Source organism: Protopterus annectens, chromosome 10.part0 (genome assembly GCF_019279795.1).
Source record: "Protopterus annectens isolate FY-2018-M chromosome 10.part0, PAN1.0, whole genome shotgun sequence".
Taxonomy (NCBI): domain Eukaryota; kingdom Metazoa; phylum Chordata; order Ceratodontiformes; family Protopteridae; genus Protopterus; species Protopterus annectens.
The window spans coordinates 596,084,376-596,102,997 of NC_056744.1; the positions used below are offsets into that span (position 1 = coordinate 596,084,376).

An 18,622-nucleotide genomic window follows, 5' to 3' on the forward strand; every position below is an offset into this window, starting at 1 on the left:
TTTTATCTCAGTAATTTGTTGACACTTTTGCAAGTTTCTTTCAGAGAATGTGTAGTACATCAATAGGAACAACATTTGTAAAACTCAGCACATACCAGTCAATGACACAAAAGCTGCAGACTCTCAAACTTGGCATTTTTTTTTCAGGTGATCCATTCTAAGTGAATGGAAGTCTAATCTGACAACAAATGGTAGGGCTATTTGTTCTCACAGTCTGTGCACTGAGACAGATTTAGCTTTCCAAAGGAATCACGATGTCTGCCCCCATGAGGGCAGACAAGAGTAAAAACAAAATAAAATTAGGAATGAGTACTTATTTTGCTGCAGGCAGCTTTGGGAGGTGTAGTAAATCATGGCAAGATAAAAAAATATAGGTTTTCTTCATCACCTGCCCGTAGTGGTCCTTTAAGGAGAAAAAAGCTAGAAAAAAGTAACAGGATTGAAGAACATGAGAACATTAAATGATGAAAGGTAAAATTACATGAGGTTGGTGGAAAAAGAAAGAATTGTATTAATATGATCGTAAGGGGAAAAAAAAGGTATATTCATACAAAGAATTAGAAAGATGAAAAAGGCAATAAAGACAGAAGGAAAATGTTTGATTGAGAATTTTATTAGACAACGTACCAGGGAAAAGAAATATGAAATACAAGATGATGGAGGAAATACAAGATGGAGGAAATTAAACACGCTTAACGTACTGAAAAAGACACAAAAAATAGGAAAACTGAATATGCATGGGAATGAGTCAAATGCATAAACAGTATTTATTGTAAGGGAAGTAGGATACAAAAAAACAACACTAACAAATGGAATAAAGTACTACTTTATGACAATACAGATGCTATGGAAAAAAATTGAGAATTTGTTAGATAAGAAAATTGGAGGAGGAAGAGCATGTATTTAACTGTAATAAGATTGTTGCTGAAGAAAGGGTGGGGGTAAAAGCAGCCTCAAAGGAAAATACCACAACCTTGCTAACCATCTCCAATAAAATCTGTCAGTTCATTACTAACTCTTCCATTAAAGAGCATCACTACCTAACTTTCACCAAAGCCAAATGACTCCCAAATCATTTGGGAGACGACCTCCTACAAGAATCACTAATTCACAAAGCCCTTTCTCCCGAGGCATCTTCTTCTTCTACTCCAACTCTTCATCAAAGCTCCCACATATAATCTCAGGGGTCTCTCAACCAGGGGCGGCCTTAGCTGAAACAGCGCCCTAGGCGAAGTACTGCTCTGGTGCCCCCTTAAGCCCCACCCACACCATACTCAAGGAACACCCCTATTTGAGCCACACCCACGGATGGGTCACCCCCACATAAGCCACTCCAGCTTTCAATGTTTAAATGCATGGAAAATCAGAACCAGGTTTTAATGATTTTGTTCTGAAGTCCCTAGTTCAACAGAGACGAAAGCGCTTAACTTTTTAATAAAGAAAATCTTATTTTTATTGGCTGTGTGAATTTTGAGGACTGCATCACTCCAGGAGGTTTTTGACTTCAGATATTATTTGGCTTCATGGGTGGGTGATGCTATTCATTTTATGGAGTTAATCTTGACAGAAAAAAAAAAAATACCTTAGTTAAGCATGACATAGTTATAAAGTCAGAAGAAAATGTCTTACTGGATCCCTGAAGCTTGACAGGTGGTATCACTGGTGTTGGAGTAAAAAATGAATGGCACCATCACACTTTGCAATGACTTCTGTAAACTTAAAAGGTCTCTAAAATAGAAGCGTAGCTAATGCCTTGAAGATATGAATTAGTATAAAGGTTAGGGAAAGCACATTACTTTATGAGGCTAGACGTAAACAAAAATCTTACAGGCAGTCCCCTCTAACAGAGCAAGTTAAAGAGCAGACAGCTTTCTCTACCATAGATAGCAGACTTCAGCAAAAAGTGTTTTTTAGTTATATCGGGTCTCAGTCACATTTCAAAGAATTATGTTAATTTACAGTAAGGACAGAGTTCCACCTGCTAAGGCTACAGACAATTCTGGATTCAATCTAGCAAAGGATTTGAGGGTCAACCCTTCTAAATGTACAGCTGGAATGCTTGAACCCTCCACAAGGTATGGTCTGATGAAACTTCAACTGGGGAAAGTACAGGCTAAACGAAATTGCTCAAGACCACACACAAAGAAGCAAGTAAGGGCTTTTTATGGCTGTATAATTATTGCAGAAGATTTATGCCTCACTTTGTCATGATAGCATGCCTAATAACATAGCCGCGAGGCATTTAAATACTACATACAATGATGCATGTTCTACCCTGTCACTCCTAGTATATGCACGTGCCCCTTTTAATAAAAAATGCATAAACCAAGGCCCAAAAATCTATTGAATCCCCAGTGAAGTCAGGGTAGGCTCCTGAAGTTGTGTCCAAGTCTATGAATGCGTCTCTTTCCTATCCCTGCTTTAGTGTCATTAGTCTCAAAGGTTTACAGACTTCTGTGTTGGAAAAATATACAATTATAATGTAAACAATAAACATGTAGGATAAAAAACGAAAGAAATAAGAGAAAAATGCATCAGTGTTACTGGAATCTTATGACACGGTGCAAAAGGTAAGTGTTCCATCTGTGGCAAAACAATTTATATGGATGCAGCGTGATAAATGAAAGAACTCTATGATTATGTGCTACCTCTTCAGCCTAAGACAACCCAACCATTTTTCTACTGACCACAGGCTTGGAGTGATGTTAATGGCTTGTCTCGCCTCTGTGCCCTGGCTTCTCTAGTCATTTGACTCCTGTGTCAAAAATGGAGTAAAGGGTTATGTGAAAACAAGTGCATAAACCCTAAAAAGTTGTAATGTGTATGGCCTGTGTTGCATTAGAAACAGCCTTTAGTAGTCAAAAACAAAATGTGAGCATAACCTGGACCAGTTCAGTTAAGCAGGACTGAATTAGGTGCAATTGGAAACTTGCCCCAGATATAAAACTCTGAAAAAAGTAATAAAGCAAAGTAAACTGAAAGATGCTGTAGAAAAAAATCTGTTGACGCTACTGTTTGAAAATAGATTTTTGCTATAAAGAGAGTGAGAGCTGCGTGCTCTTTGGCAAAATTACAGTTCTGTTCTAAAAAGTAGACTAATTTAATTTACCAATTTCTGAACCTTGATGGTGCCCAAGACCATGGATTTGGATACACAGACCAAAGGACAGTTTAGTTTCATACTAGGAAAAGTATAGTCTGTTCAAGACATATTACACTAAAAAACAAGAAACAGAAATGAGCAACAGTGCACAATCCCAGGGCAAATATTAGTTTTAATGAATAAAGTTAGCACAAAAACACTTTCGGAGAGCCCAATGTCTCACCTTCATCAGACAAATTTACAAACAACTAACAAGCATATTTATAAGGTGGTGCATCTGCAATTAAACACTCAACCTTAATTGAATAAATACTTGTTAGGTGTAATAAACACAATGAAAAGGAATTGATGTTGTAAAATCACTAAACTCTTATACGAGATAAAGTGCAAGTGCATTTATAAGTATATCCTATTTAACTCCTAATCAAGTCATAAAATACATTGTTTAAATAGGTAATAATAAAATATATATATTCATATGTATAAACTGATAAAATTATATATATATACATATATATATGTACAAAGGTCATAAAAACACTTAATAAAAAAAACTGTAGTGTAGGTCATATTCACAACCTCAATTAATGTGTGTTAAAACCTAAGACAGATTTTATTTTTCAATAATTAAACATTGTTTTCAATTATTGCTAAGATAAAGCAGTTTTTATGCTAAAGTTGTTTTAAGCCTTGGAATGAAAAGACTTTTCTGCTTCTTTTTCAAAATTCTTGGAGTGCAATCTCTTCTATTAACTAGAACATTCTTTTCTATTTCCTGCAATAAGCAGCATATTGGAAAAGTCAACTCTGACAGTATGAATTTGCCATGTCTGTAATAATATCCTGATGTACTGAAATCATATTTGCAATCATCATACAAAGCTCTTTATGTGCTTATCAGAAATAAACATTTCTTAACACTCCAGTCAATAATACAAAGTTGGTAACAGGACTGAAGTGCAAATTTTGTGCAACCAACAGAGAGAAACACCACTTAAACCATCTGTACTATACCCACTTTTCTTCTAACACTGACATTAGAACTATGTAGGAGCACATTATTTTGCATGGTGAAGTGCTAAAGGTAAAAACCCACTAACAATATGGTGAAGATATGATGGGACGGTTTCAGGCATTGATAATCCAAACAAAGTTATGGTCGTAAAGTCCAGCTCACCACTGGGGCACACATTAAGAAAAGATTATGAAATGCACTTGCTAAGCTGACCAGCGAGCTAATTAATGCATCCGATCAAAAAAACTAACTGCAGAAAACAGGAAAAACAATAGTTTTCACAACTAACCGCTAACCCAGGCCAGAGCAGGAAAACACAGCAAATTCAGCAATATTATATTTTATCTGGCGTTTCGTAGCATAAGCATGAAAGCTGCGTGCCTGAATCAACTTACTTACCTTCAAAAGCAAGTAAGCACAAAAAAAATGCAAAAATCCAAGTTGGTAGCCCGCCGTAGCCCACATGGTGAAGGGAATCAGACCGCCGATAATCCACGCCGACCAGTCCACAGATCAGAAAGCGAAAGTAAAGACAGCCAATAGATGCGCCCGCCTCTATCTCGTCAATGAGGAAAGGAGTGAGAGGCGGGCGTGAGCTGCATTATATACTGGTGATTGGCGCACTAGCCAGGGATGTCAGTGGTAAACGAAAGCATCACTGATTGGCTGCTTTAAATAATCCTCAACAAGAGCAGTCACTGAGACTCATCAAATAGATGAGGGGGGGTGGAAGAATACAGTAGGGGGGCGTTCTGTGTGCACTGGAGGATGAAGCGTGCTTAATTACAGAAGTGGGGGAGGGTGCAATGCTGCAGTACAAACGGGCACAATGCTAGAGTTGAAAAGTGGAGAGAAGTAAAGTTTAAGTTAATTCACTTAATTTGCGCCCTTTATGACACCGGTCTTTACGGCGCCCTAGGCGGTCGCCTAGTTCGCCTATGCCTAAGGCCGGCCCTGCTCTCAACCAGCCCCACTAACTCCAAAAATTAAACTTCACTGCACTGACCATGCAATCTCCATCCTAACAACTGAACTACGGGACTCCATTCCTCTCTCGATTATAAAATGACCAAGAGTAGTCGGACTTCAGACAGCTCAAGGAACATCTCACAAAATACAGCTGCACTCATACAGGTCACATTACAAGAATCCTGCAGCTCTCCCAAACCCGTTTCCCCATTTTCATTCTCCCATATCTCATTATTTCATCCCCTCACCTACTGCCTCTCATCCATCCTGCCTCTCTCTTCACATTCCTCACACTTCTCTCCTTTCAACTCCTCTTCCCATCTGTCTGTCTTCTCTCCCACCATATCCTGTCCTGCAATTATTCACACTCACCTCTTCTAATGTCTCCATTCCTCTGTGTAATGATATGCTGCCATCCCAGTAGCATAAACCAACTCATTCAATATGGCTACATCTTATCCAAGAAGCTCTAGTAAGCACGATTTCATGTTCCATCCATATTTTGTCATTTTAAACTGCTTCTTGAAGTAAATGCATATTCTTGCATCTGTAAATATGTATATGTATGCATTTTAGCACACCCTTGTATCGCTAAATTTCTTACAGGATCCTATTCAGCTGGACTATGCCTACAAATGGTCCATTAAGAAAAGTGCACTAACCCAGCAAATATATATATTTATTTTATGCATTTTTATTTATATAAGAAAATGAACTGAAAAAAATAAAAAAACTGTTCAGTCATTTACACTTTTTATATTAATTCTTATACGTATTAAATTATCAACACAAAATAACTAGTTTCATTTTTTTTAGTGATACAAGATGAATGCTAATGTTAAAGCAGCTCCCTACTGTTTTTTCAACAAGTGCCTTGCAAATGGGACCTCAGTTTAAATTATTTTACCAACTCCCTTGAAGGTAACACGTCCTCTGGCATCTAAAAAACAGAATTTCATAAAAGGCCTAGGTAACCTTCTTATGGGCTGTAATCTATGCTAAGAAAATCAAAGTTGACTTTGTCAAAACATGTAAATAAAGCCTAAGTACTAGGAACCTTATTTTGAGTGTGTAATTAAAAGTTCTACTTACTTGCAAGGATACCAAAAATGAGAATGAGAATACTCTCCATCTCTAGATAAACCTATCCATTTATTCCTTTAATTGTTTCAAGACTGAAAAAAATCTGAACTCTTTAGTTCAACAATCGATAGCTTAAGTTTGATAAACATGCATGTAATGTACCAACTCAGGTGGATTAAAAATTTTAAATTTCTTTACAGACTTTGGGCCTTTCTTCTCCCAGTTCTTGACTTAATGCATCTCCTTCCATCCATTGTTCTGTACAAACAGGGATTCATACCTGAAATCTTCCTCTTTTTATTAACTACAGAAAGGTTAATAACGAGACTCCTACTTTTACATGGGGTACCAACCACTGCACTTTGGCTTAAATTCGCCCAACGTCTCCCAACATCTGTTCCCAGTTCAGCAACCCCAACTGCCCCTCATCTTCCTGTATCCAGGAAATGCATAAAGCACACTGTGATCTTAGGTCAGCCAACACATTTCTTATCCACACGTAAATCTAATCTTTTCCTATCCATTACACCTCTCAGCCAGACAATGTAGGCCACTGAAAAGTAGATACAAACAGCTAAACGTATGAACATCTAATTAACAAAATTTGAATACCAAACAGCATGCAACTATTTCTACTTTGTGAGCATGTAGGATACTACACAGGAACATATTTAAAAAACTGAGTGACAAAAACGATGGAAAAATATCAACACATTATCAAAGAAATACTGAGAAATATGTAATCTCTAACTGTAATGCAAAATTCTACCCAACAAGGTAATTTATTTATGCTTCTGAAAAAGTGAGATTTAACATTAGAAGACAGTTTCTTTAAATTACTGGTGTCACTAGTATGTTGGTAATGAAGTGTGGTTTTCTGTTCACTAGTCAGCTTCAGCAATTGTGTGATGGAAGATTCAGAAAATTGTGTGAAGGAGTAAGTCATGTTTGAAAATGGGAACTTTCCTCCAAACTGGGACAGTTGAGAATTTACCTAAATCCAACAACATAATTGGCAACATGTGCTTCTATGTCCATGATACAAATTCTGCAGCAGAATTCTGCAAGCAGTGCAGCAAATTTCTTCCCAAGTATGCATTCAAAAGCTGCCTCCATGCCAACTGAACATGCCACTGAGGAGTTACGTGAAAATTCTTTGCTAGCAGATGCACATTCAAAATAGTTTTTAAACTCACTCCTGCCTTGACTACATTTGTTTTCTTATACTGATAAGAACAATTGCATTACTTTTTTAGTTATTAGGATTTTTTTCTCATTTCCAATTTCTGTACATACAATACTTATCTTGTATTTCGCTTGTATCAGTCTGATAGTATCTTATGTGACAGTACCTATATGACAAAAATTAACTTGACTTATGCTCTCAATTGTTAATCTCTCTGTAACAAGTTTGTTTATTCTTCCAGCATACATAAAACCATACAAGTTAATAATCATTAACAACTTAAGTAGATGCGCATCACATTCAAGTCTGCTTAACAACTGCTCCTGAAACGTTACTCCTCAGAACTCCAATGAAAATAACACTAAGCTGGAAAAAAATATCAAACATAAACAAAACAATACAAGTGGTACCACATTTTTTGGTTCTTCAAACATTAAAATTCTTCTAACCACTTTGGTGCCTCACAACTACACTTTCTTGTCTCACATCTATATCTTCTTATAATATGTGCAAACCACTTTATAAAAAGTTAGACACAACACTACCCCAACCACAAGACAGCCCTGCTACTACTGCAATAGGAAGCATTTACCATTGAGTCCACTGACACTAGTTGCCATATATCATTAACATCTTCCAAGTTACTATCAAAAAGTTACTAGCAATAAGCTAAATAAATCTAAATACAGCACTACAACACAATGGCCTTACTCATCTTGGTGTCTTTAATATACATTTTACTACATATGAAATGTACTATTTCTATAACATTAAAATGAGGCAAGAGTCACTACTTTCTTATATACATTAGAGACATGTTTTGGTTGAATCTGCTCATTTTTTAAAATCAGAAAGTTTTTTTTTTTAATTGGTGAAGTCATGTATAGTGCAATTAATGTTCATAACAATCCCAGCTTTCCTGCAATCCAACACTTTATCAACTGAAAGAGGCTTTCTTTAGAATATGGCTAAAATTATCCGTACCAAATAAAATAAATAACAATTATTGTGTCCTCCCAATTGCTACATTCTTGCTTTCATAACTTTAGTACAAGATTATAATGACATACCAAGTGATCAATATCATACCAAGATTTAAGCCTTAAAAAAGTGGATAAATACTATAAACATCTAATTCTCAAGAACAACCCTTTGAACCACCTAAAACCAATCTCAATCTTGTAACTCCAACGCATCAGCCTCCCCCAACAACTCCCTTCCAATGTCCTCTATCCTCCACAAAGTCACTGACACCATGCCCCCTCCCTTAAAACTATGCTATGGGCCAAACCATGAAAATAAACAGCCATCCAGAAAGTGACAAACCCCACTTTGCACTTCTACTACCATCATGAAATGAACAAAACTCATACTATCACAATTCATATAAAGGGTAGCAAATTGATACTCACTCATATCCCTCACTAATCACTTTTCTGTTTTTGACCTCTCATCTCTTTTGTATGCATATGTATTTGTTAGCATACAAACTTACTTGTTCACCACATACATGTGCATGAAAGTCTTTATCCACCCATTTCTCTCTCATTCTACATCTAGCAAGAAATTATCTATCTTATCACAGATAACAGAAAAACAAAGAAATAGGACATATATATATATATATATATATATATATACACTAGAAGCAAGGACCAAGGATACCACACAGGACACCTTTCTTAGAGAAACTACTATAATGCACAGCAACTACTGTTCTAACTCGATCACATTTCCTTAAATCACAGCACTAGAGGAATCAGGTGTATGAGAAAGTAAACCACAAAACTCAAGTCTCAGCAACAACTACAATGATTTACCCAAAACACTGGATTATTAATTTGTAGCCTACACAAAATGCCTAAGCAGACAGTGTAAAATATCATCAAACTTAGTTTAGAAGACATTATACCCCCAAGCAGGATAACCCACAACTTCATATTACTGTTGAAATTATTCACCCCTCTTAAGACATGAGTTAAGAATTTACAAAAACACATTTAAATGACACTTTGAAAAACAATTACCTTTGCAAGCCCTGCACGATGTGCCCCTTGGGACTCAATGTAAGCTATATAGCGACTGAAATCTTTGAACTCCTCCACGGTTGGATAGAAGGTCATTATCCTGCAGCTTGGATTTGGAAACTCCAGCTCCGATCCCATCTTGCAAGATGTTTTTTCTACCATGAAAAACAGGAATTCGGCATAAAAAAACATTTTCAGTGATACAGAAAATTAAACAAAATATTAGCTAAAAATATCTGCAGTATTTGCTGATGAGCCATGTTCTTCACGGTTGTGTAAGCACATACACTTTTGCACGCTTACTCAAGCAACAATTTCAAAAATCTCTGCAAATCTTGTAAAGTTTACTTATTTACTATTCAGTTACATCATGTATACACTATGTATATAACTAACATCTGTAGACACACTAAGTTTTCCAACATTTATAAGTTGATATGTTTGTTCTTTGTGATTTGGCAGTGGCTTACATGGGTCTGTTTGGATCAGTCTAATACCCTGGACAAAATAAATATATATTGCCAACAACAGCTTGACTCAACATTTCCTCACAAGCTAGAGAAACTCTGGTAAAATGGTAAGTGTAGCACGTTGGTTAGAATGTTTGTACTAACCTGAAATTTCATCATCAATAACCATGAAACAGAAAAAGACAGAGAAAGCAATTAGTAGTGCTATAGCAAGACCTTACTTTTGGGGAAAACGATCCACACCTAGTTAACTTACTAGGAAACAAAGTATATCAGGAAGTAAACAAAAACGTATCAAAAGTGAAAAGACGCCTTCGAATAATCAGTTAACATACAGAAACAAATCAGACAGCACAAGGTCACACCAGCTATCCCATCATCCCTTCATCTGAATTACTATCAAATGGATAACTGTACAAACATTACAGGTGGAAATAACAACTAACTGCACTTCTTATAAAACTAATTTCACTCAATGACTTGCATCCTCGTTCTACCGATCTTCAAAAACAATTACACCACATCAGTTCCACTCAAAAAGATTCGCAGAAATACAACACATGCAAAGTCCCTCTCTGGCGCCCCAAGCTAGCACTCCAGGTAGCCCCTCTGCCTTCAATGGACAATAGGACTGGACAGGAGCAGATATTTCTCTGGCTACTGAACACACCCCCTTTAACTCACATCTCTCAGTACTTATTTTGAAAGGCTTACACAAGTTGTTTTTCCCATAACCATCTCATACCCTGATTAAAAAGGAGTAAATTCGTGCAATAATTTGCAGCTAAATCCACTAGGCATCACATAGTACACCTTAATTTAACTATATGCACATCAAATTAAACAAAACGGTATTCTAATTCACTACTTAATACAATAATAGTACAGGTAATGATGAACTACTATTATTTAATCTACTGAACACGGACATAAAGCAATTTATATACCCAACACGAAAACTGGAGGAAGATTTTTTTCCCATAGGAGCACCATATACATCGATCGATCCAGGTCCTAAAAGTACTCACCTGCATCTCTCCCACTCCCCGCCGAAAAAAATAATACAACAATTGTATTAACACCCAGACAGACGTGCAACACTCATATTTCTCAAAAAGCAGAAGCATTAATTTAGCCGAACACTGAAACCAAAAACGTAAATAAGTAACACAATAAATTCATAACTTACGTAAATAACACCAACACACCAGCCTGTAACTCACTTCCCACAGGACCAGGTGTAACACTGCAGGAAACCCAACACAACCAAACCAAAGATCGGCCACTCGTCAATAAAGGATATTAAACAAAACTGTCAAGTTGTAAGAACTACGATCTCGCAGCCACGAACAAAGGCCCATAATTACATTTAAAGTATATGTACGGAGAAGCGTCTGTATTTTAAATCAGACAGGGTAAGCTCGGTTCCGATAAGCTCGGTTCCGATCGCCCCCTTACGGCCTTTTTTTTTTTTTTTTTTTTTGTTCCTCCTGTGACTGTCAGACTTGAACACCCGCTGTACCCGATTGGTTAAGTCGTTACCAACCGAAGCATAACGCATCCACTCACTGCTTCATTGTAGCAGCACCCTTGCTTTCCATTTGCTTGAGATCACATCAATTACTTTCATGCAGTCAGGGCCCAGTTCCAGTGACAGAGGCCCAGAATTAGATTGTACTGGCGGGTGGAAGTAATTTGCCCCTACAAGTAGTGATGCTGAGTAACTACATTAAGTTAGGGTGCAGCCATACAGGTTGAGGAAGTTCAACGGTAACCTTGCGTATGTTTTCGTTCTTGTATATTCTGATACAAATGGTAATGTCTAGTTCCGGTTAATACTTTTCCAAATCGTCATTGTACCTGTATTAGTCAAACAGCAATGTAAAATTTCTTTTCAGGAGCTTGTCCTCCATTATTTTGTTATGCGCACGCGTACTATTTCCTTGCTGTGGGTATCCCAAGTCGCCCACGCCCCCGCTGTATGACTTTAACTGGGGTTAAGAGCGCATACTTCTTTTAAGGTTATTAGTTTTATTTCCTTTTGTATAGAATGTACAGTAGATAACAGTCCCGATTGATAGACATATTCACCAACTTCTGAAGTTTTTTTGTTTGTTTTTATTTCTTACCTTATATAACGCAGAACTTTTGCTGTAAGACCTCCAAGTGAACAGTTCTGGCTTATTGATTTAAAGTCGATATTTTTGTGTAAGTTCTGCAAGTGTGTTAGGTAGGCTGTGTTTCCTACTTAACAGTGATATTTTGGATAGAGAAAATGATTTCAGAACTGGGTTTGCTTCAGTAGTCCCTGCAGACTAGCACTACAAAATTTTGTACAGCTGCCCCTAATTAAATGAATGTGAACATTTTTATGTTTTTGGCCAATTACTCACCGCTGTCACCAGCATAGTTTTCAACCTTCAGTTTCCGAAAGGAGGAACGCTACCTATCATAATGTGGAACACATGATAACTGTAAACATACCTCAATCTGTTGGCGCAAGAATCTGGGCAAAGCCAAACATAATTGGGGGGGGGGGGGAGGCAAAGGCCCACAAATATCGATTTATTTTGATTATTGCTTTTTTAAAGTTAGAACGTTCCTAGAATAACAAGTTTTGAAGTAGTATGCATTTTCAAAGGATATGAAGACTGAAGCTCAAATGTCTGTCATCATTTAGCTATTTACATTCTCAAGGAGGTGCAAAGGCCCACAAATATTGATGTATTTTGATTATTGCTTTTTTAAAGTTAGAACGTTCCTAGAATAACAAGTTTTGAAGTAGTGTGCATTTTCTAAAGGATATGAAGACTGAAGCTCAAATGTCTGTCATCATTTAGCTATTTACATTCTCAAGGAGGTGCAAAGGCCCACAAATATTGATGTATTTTGATTATTGCTTTTTTAAAGTTAGAACGTTCCTAGAATACCAAGTTTTGAAGTAGTATGCATTTTCAAAGGATATGAAGACTGAAGCTCAAATGTCTGTCATCATTTAGCTATTTACATTCTCAAGGAGGTGCAAAGGCCCACAAATATTGATGTATTTTGATTATTGCTTTTTTAAAGTTAGAACGTTCCTAGAATAACAAGTTTTGAAGTAGTATGCATTTTCAAAGGATATGAAGACTGACGCTCAAATGTCTGTCATCATTTAGTTATTTACATTCTCAAGGAGGGCAAAGGCCCACAAATATTGATGTATTTTGATTATTGCTTTTTTAAAGTTAGAACGTTCCTAGAATAACAAGTTTTGAAGTAGTATGCATTTTCAAAGGATATGAAGACTGAAGCTCAAATGTCTGTCATCATTTAGCTATTTACATTCTCAAGGAGGTGCAAAGGCCCACAAATATTGATTTATTTTGATTATTGCTTTTTTAAAGTTAGAACGTTCCTAGAATAACAAGTTTTGAAGTAGTATGCATTTTCAAAGGATATGAAGACTGAAGCTCAAATGTCTGTCATCATTTAGCTATTTACATTCTCAAGGAGGTGCAAAGGCCCACAAATATTGATGTATTTTGATTATTGCTTTTTGCTTTTTTAAAGTTAGAACGTTCCTAGAATAACAAGTTTTGAAGTAGTATGCATTTTCTAAAGGATATGAAGACTGAAGCTCAAATGTCTGTCATCATTTAGTTATTTACATTCTCAAGGAGGGAGGGGGGGGGGGGGCAAAGGCCCACAAATATTGATTTATTTTGATTATTGCTTTTTAAAGTTAGAACGTTCCTAGAATAACAAGTTTTGAAGTAGTATGCATTTTCAAAGGATATGAAGACTGAAGCTCAAATGTCTGTCATCATTTAGCTATTTACATTCTCAAGGAGGTGCAAAGGCCCACAAATATTGATGTATTTTGATTATTGCTTTTTTAAAGTTAGAACGTTCCTAGAATAACAAGTTTTGAAGTAGTGTGCATTTTCTAAAGGATATGAAGACTGAAGCTCAAATGTCTGTCATCATTTAGTTATTTACATTCTCAAGGAGGGACGGGCAAAGGCCCACAAATATTGATGTATTTTGATTATTGCTTTTTTAAAGTTAAGAACGTTCCTAGAATAGGGGCGCAAAGGCCCACAAATATCAATGTATTTTGATTATTGCTTTTTTAAAGTTAGAACGTTCCTAGAATAACAAGTTTTGAAGTAGTATGCATTTTCTAAAGGATATGAAGACTGAAGCTCAAATGTCTGTCATCATTTAGCTATTTACATTCTCAAGGAGGTGCAAAGGCCCACAAATATCGATTTATTTTGATTATTGCTTTTTAAAGTTAGAACGTTCCTAGAATAACAAGTTTTGAAGTAGTATGCATTTTCAAAGGATATGAAGACTGAAGCTCAAATGTCTGTCATCATTTAGCTATTTACATTCTCAAGGAGGGAGGGGCAAAGGCCCACAAATATTGATGTATTTTGATTATTGCTTTTTAAAGTTAGAACGCTCCTAGAACCTAGAATAACAAGTTTTGAAGTAGTATGCATTTTCTAAAGGATATGAAGACTGAAGCTCAAATGTCTGTCATCATTTAGTTATTTACATTCTCAAGGAGGGACGGGCAAAGGCCCACAAATATTGATGTATTTTGATTATTGCTTTTTAAAGTTAAGAACGTTCCTAGAATAGGGGCAAAGGCCCACAAATATCGATGTATTTTGATTATTGCTTTTTTAAAGTTAGAACGTTCCTAGAATAACAAGTTTTGAAGTAGTATGCATTTTCTAAAGGATATGAAGACTGAAGCTCAAATGTCTGTCATCATTTAGTTATTTACATTCTCAAGGAGGGAGGGGCAAAGGCCCACAAATATTGATGTATTTTGATTATTGCTTTTTTAAACTTAGAACGTTCCTAGAATAACAAGTTTTGAAGTAGTATGCATTTTCTAAAGGATATGAAGACTGAAGCTCAAATGTCTGTCATCATTTAGTTATTTACATTCTCAAGGAGGGACGGGCAAAGGCCCACAAATATTGATGTATTTTGATTATTGCTTTTTTAAAGTTAAGAACGTTCCTAGAATAGGGGCGCAAAGGCCCACAAATATCGATGTATTTTGATTATTGCTTTTTTAAAGTTAGAACGTTCCTAGAATAACAAGTTTTGAAGTAGTATGCATTTTCTAAAGGATATGAAGACTGAAGCTCAAATGTCTGTCATCATTTAGTTATTTACATTCTCAAGGAGGGAGGGGCAAAGGCCCACAAATATTGATGTATTTTGATTATTGCTTTTTTAAAGTTAGAACGTTCCTAGAATAGGGGCGCAAAGGCCCACAAATATCGATGTATTTTGATTATTGCTTTTTTAAAGTTAGAACGTTCCTAGAATAACAAGTTTTGAAGTAGTATGCATTTTCTAAAGGATATGAAGACTGAAGCTCAAATATCTGTCATCATTTAGTTATTTACATTCTCAAGGAGGGAGGGGCAAAGGCCCACAAATATTGATGTATTTTGATTATTGCTTTTTTAAAGTTAAGAACGTTCCTAGAATAGGGGCGCAAAGGCCCACAAATATCGATGTATTTTGATTATTGCTTTTTTAAAGTTAGAACGTTCCTAGAATAACAAGTTTTGAAGTAGTATGCATTTTCTAAAGGATATGAAGACTGAAGCTCAAATGTCTGTCATCATTTAGTTATTTACATTCTCAAGGAGGGGCAAAGGCCCACAAATATTGATGTATTTTGATTATTGCTTTTTTAAAGTTAGAACGTTCCTAGCATAGGGGCGCAAAGGCCCACAAATATCGATGTATTTTGATTATTGCTTTTTTAAAGTTAGAACGTTCCTAGAATAACAAGTTTTGAAGTAGTATGCATTTTCAAAGGATATGAAGACTGAAGCTCAAATGTCTGTCATCATTTAGCTATTTACATTCTCAAGGAGGTGCAAAGGCCCACAAATATTGATGTATTTTGATTATTGCTTTTTTAAAGTTAGAACGTTCCTAGAATAACAAGTTTTGAAGTAGTGTGCATTTTCTAAAGGATATGAAGACTGAAGCTCAAATGTCTGTCATCATTTAGTTATTTACATTCTCAAGGAGGGACGGGCAAAGGCCCACAAATATTGATGTATTTTGATTATTGCTTTTTTAAAGTTAGAGCGTTCCTAGAATAGAATAGGCGCAAAGGCCCACAAATATCGATGTATTTTGATTATTGCTTTTTTAAAGTTAGAACGTTCCTAGAATAACAAGTTTTGAAGTAGTATGCATTTTCTAAAGGATATGAAGACTGAAGCTCAAATGTCTGTCATCATTTAGCTATTTACATTCTCAAGGAGGTGCAAAGGCCCACAAATATCGATTTATTTTGATTATTGCTTTTTAAAGTTAGAACGTTCCTAGAATAACAAGTTTTGAAGTAGTATGCATTTTCAAAGGATATGAAGACTGAAGCTCAAATGTCTGTCATCATTTAGCTATTTACATTCTCAAGGAGGTGCAAAGGCCCACAAATATTGATGTATTTTGATTATTGCTTTTTTAAAGTTAGAACGTTCCTAGAATAACAAGTTTTGAAGTAGTGTGCATTTTCTAAAGGATATGAAGACTGAAGCTCAAATGTCTGTCATCATTTAGTTATTTACATTCTCAAGGAGGGACGGGCAAAGGCCCACAAATATTGATGTATTTTGATTATTGCTTTTTTAAAGTTAAGAACGTTCCTAGAATAGGGGCGCAAAGGCCCACAAATATCAATGTATTTTGATTATTGCTTTTTTAAAGTTAGAACGTTCCTAGAATAACAAGTTTTGAAGTAGTATGCATTTTCTAAAGGATATGAAGACTGAAGCTCAAATGTCTGTCATCATTTAGCTATTTACATTCTCAAGGAGGTGCAAAGGCCCACAAATATCGATTTATTTTGATTATTGCTTTTTAAAGTTAGAACGTTCCTAGAATAACAAGTTTTGAAGTAGTATGCATTTTCAAAGGATATGAAGACTGAAGCTCAAATGTCTGTCATCATTTAGCTATTTACATTCTCAAGGAGGTGCAAAGGCCCACAAATATTGATGTATTTTGATTATTGCTTTTTTAAAGTTAGAACGTTCCTAGAATAACAAGTTTTGAAGTAGTATGCATTTTCTAAAGGATATGAAGACTGAAGCTCAAATGTCTGTCATCATTTAGTTATTTACATTCTCAAGGAGGGAGGGGCAAAGGCCCACAAATATTGATGTATTTTGATTATTGCTTTTTTAAAGTTAAGAACGTTCCTAGAATAGGGGCGCAAAGGCCCACAAATATCGATGTATTTTGATTATTGCTTTTTTAAAGTTAGAACGTTCCTAGAATAACAAGTTTTGAAGTAGTATGCATTTTCTAAAGGATATGAAGACTGAAGCTCAAATGTCTGTCATCATTTAGTTATTTACATTCTCAAGGAGGGAGGGGCAAAGGCCCACAAATATTGATGTATTTTGATTATTGCTTTTTTAAACTTAGAACGTTCCTAGAATAACAAGTTTTGAAGTAGTATGCATTTTCTAAAGGATATGAAGACTGAAGCTCAAATGTCTGTCATCATTTAGTTATTTACATTCTCAAGGAGGGAGGGGCAAAGGCCCACAAATATTGATGTATTTTGATTATTGCTTTTTTAAAGTTAAGAACGTTCCTAGAATAGGGGCGCAAAGGCCCACAAATATCGATGTATTTTGATTATTGCTTTTTTAAAGTTAGAACGTTCCTAGAATAACAAGTTTTGAAGTAGTATGCATTTTCTAAAGGATATGAAGACTGAAGCTCAAATGTCTGTCATCATTTAGTTATTTACATTCTCAAGGAGGGAGGGGGGGGGCAAAGGCCCACAAATATTGATTTATTTTGATTATTGCTTTTTAAAGTTAGAACGTTCCTAGAATAGGGGCGCAAAGGCCCACAAATATCGATGTATTTTGATTATTGCTTTTTTAAAGTTAGAACGTTCCTAGAATAACAAGTTTTGAAGTAGTATGCATTTTCTAAAGGATATGAAGACTGAAGCTCAAATGTCTGTCATCATTTAGTTATTTACATTCTCAAGGAGGGAGGGGCAAAGGCCCACAAATATTGATGTATTTTGATTATTGCTTTTTTAAAGTTAAGAACGTTCCTAGAATGGGGCGCAAAGGCCCACAAATATCGATGTATTTTGATTATTGCTTTTTTAAAGTTAGAACGTTCCTAGAATAACAAGTTTTGAAGTAGTATGCATTTTCTAAAGGATATGAAGACTGAAGCTCAAATGTCTGTCATCATTTAGTTATTTACATTCTCAAGGAGGGAGGGGCAAAGGCCCACAAATATTGATGTATTTTGATTATTGCTTTTTTAAAGTTAGAACGTTCCTAGAATACAAAGGCCCACAAATATCGATGTATTTTGATTATTGCTTTTTTAAAGTTAGAACGTTCCTAGAATAACAAGTTTTGAAGTAGTATGCATTTTCTAAAGGATATGAAGACTGAAGCTCAAATGTCTGTCATCATTTAGTTATTTACATTCTCAAGGAGGGAGGGCAAAGGCCCACAAATATTGATGTATTTTGATTATTGCTTTTTTAAAGTTAGAACGTTCCTAGAATAGGGGCAAAGGCCCACAAATATCGATGTATTTTGATTATTGCTTTTTTAAAGTTAGAACGTTCCTAGAATAACAAGTTTTGAAGTAGTATGCATTTTCTAAAGGATATGAAGACTGAAGCTCAAATGTCTGTCATCATTTAGCTATTTACATTCTCAAGGAGGTGCAAAGGCCCACAAATATTGA

General features: G+C 35.7%; 1 protein-coding gene across 2 annotated transcripts in view; it reads right to left on the reverse strand.

The window, feature by feature from the left end:
* Positions 1-11,788, reverse strand: part of KDM4A (lysine demethylase 4A) — a 2,334,711-nt gene extending 2,322,923 nt beyond the window's left edge. Inside the window, exons 1-2 of one of the 2 annotated variants that reach the window (XM_044085421.1) lie at positions 11,714-11,788; positions 9,384-9,538 (exon numbers count right to left, since the gene is read on the reverse strand). In XM_044085421.1, coding sequence (XP_043941356.1) covers positions 9,384-9,521 — 138 coding nt within the window. In that variant the 5' untranslated portion in view covers positions 9,522-9,538; positions 11,714-11,788. Of the gene's footprint in view, positions 1-9,383; positions 9,539-11,042 lie in introns of both variants that reach the window. The other variant, XM_044085420.1, reaches the window with a different exon arrangement.
* Positions 11,789-18,622: the final 6,834 nt, after the last annotated feature.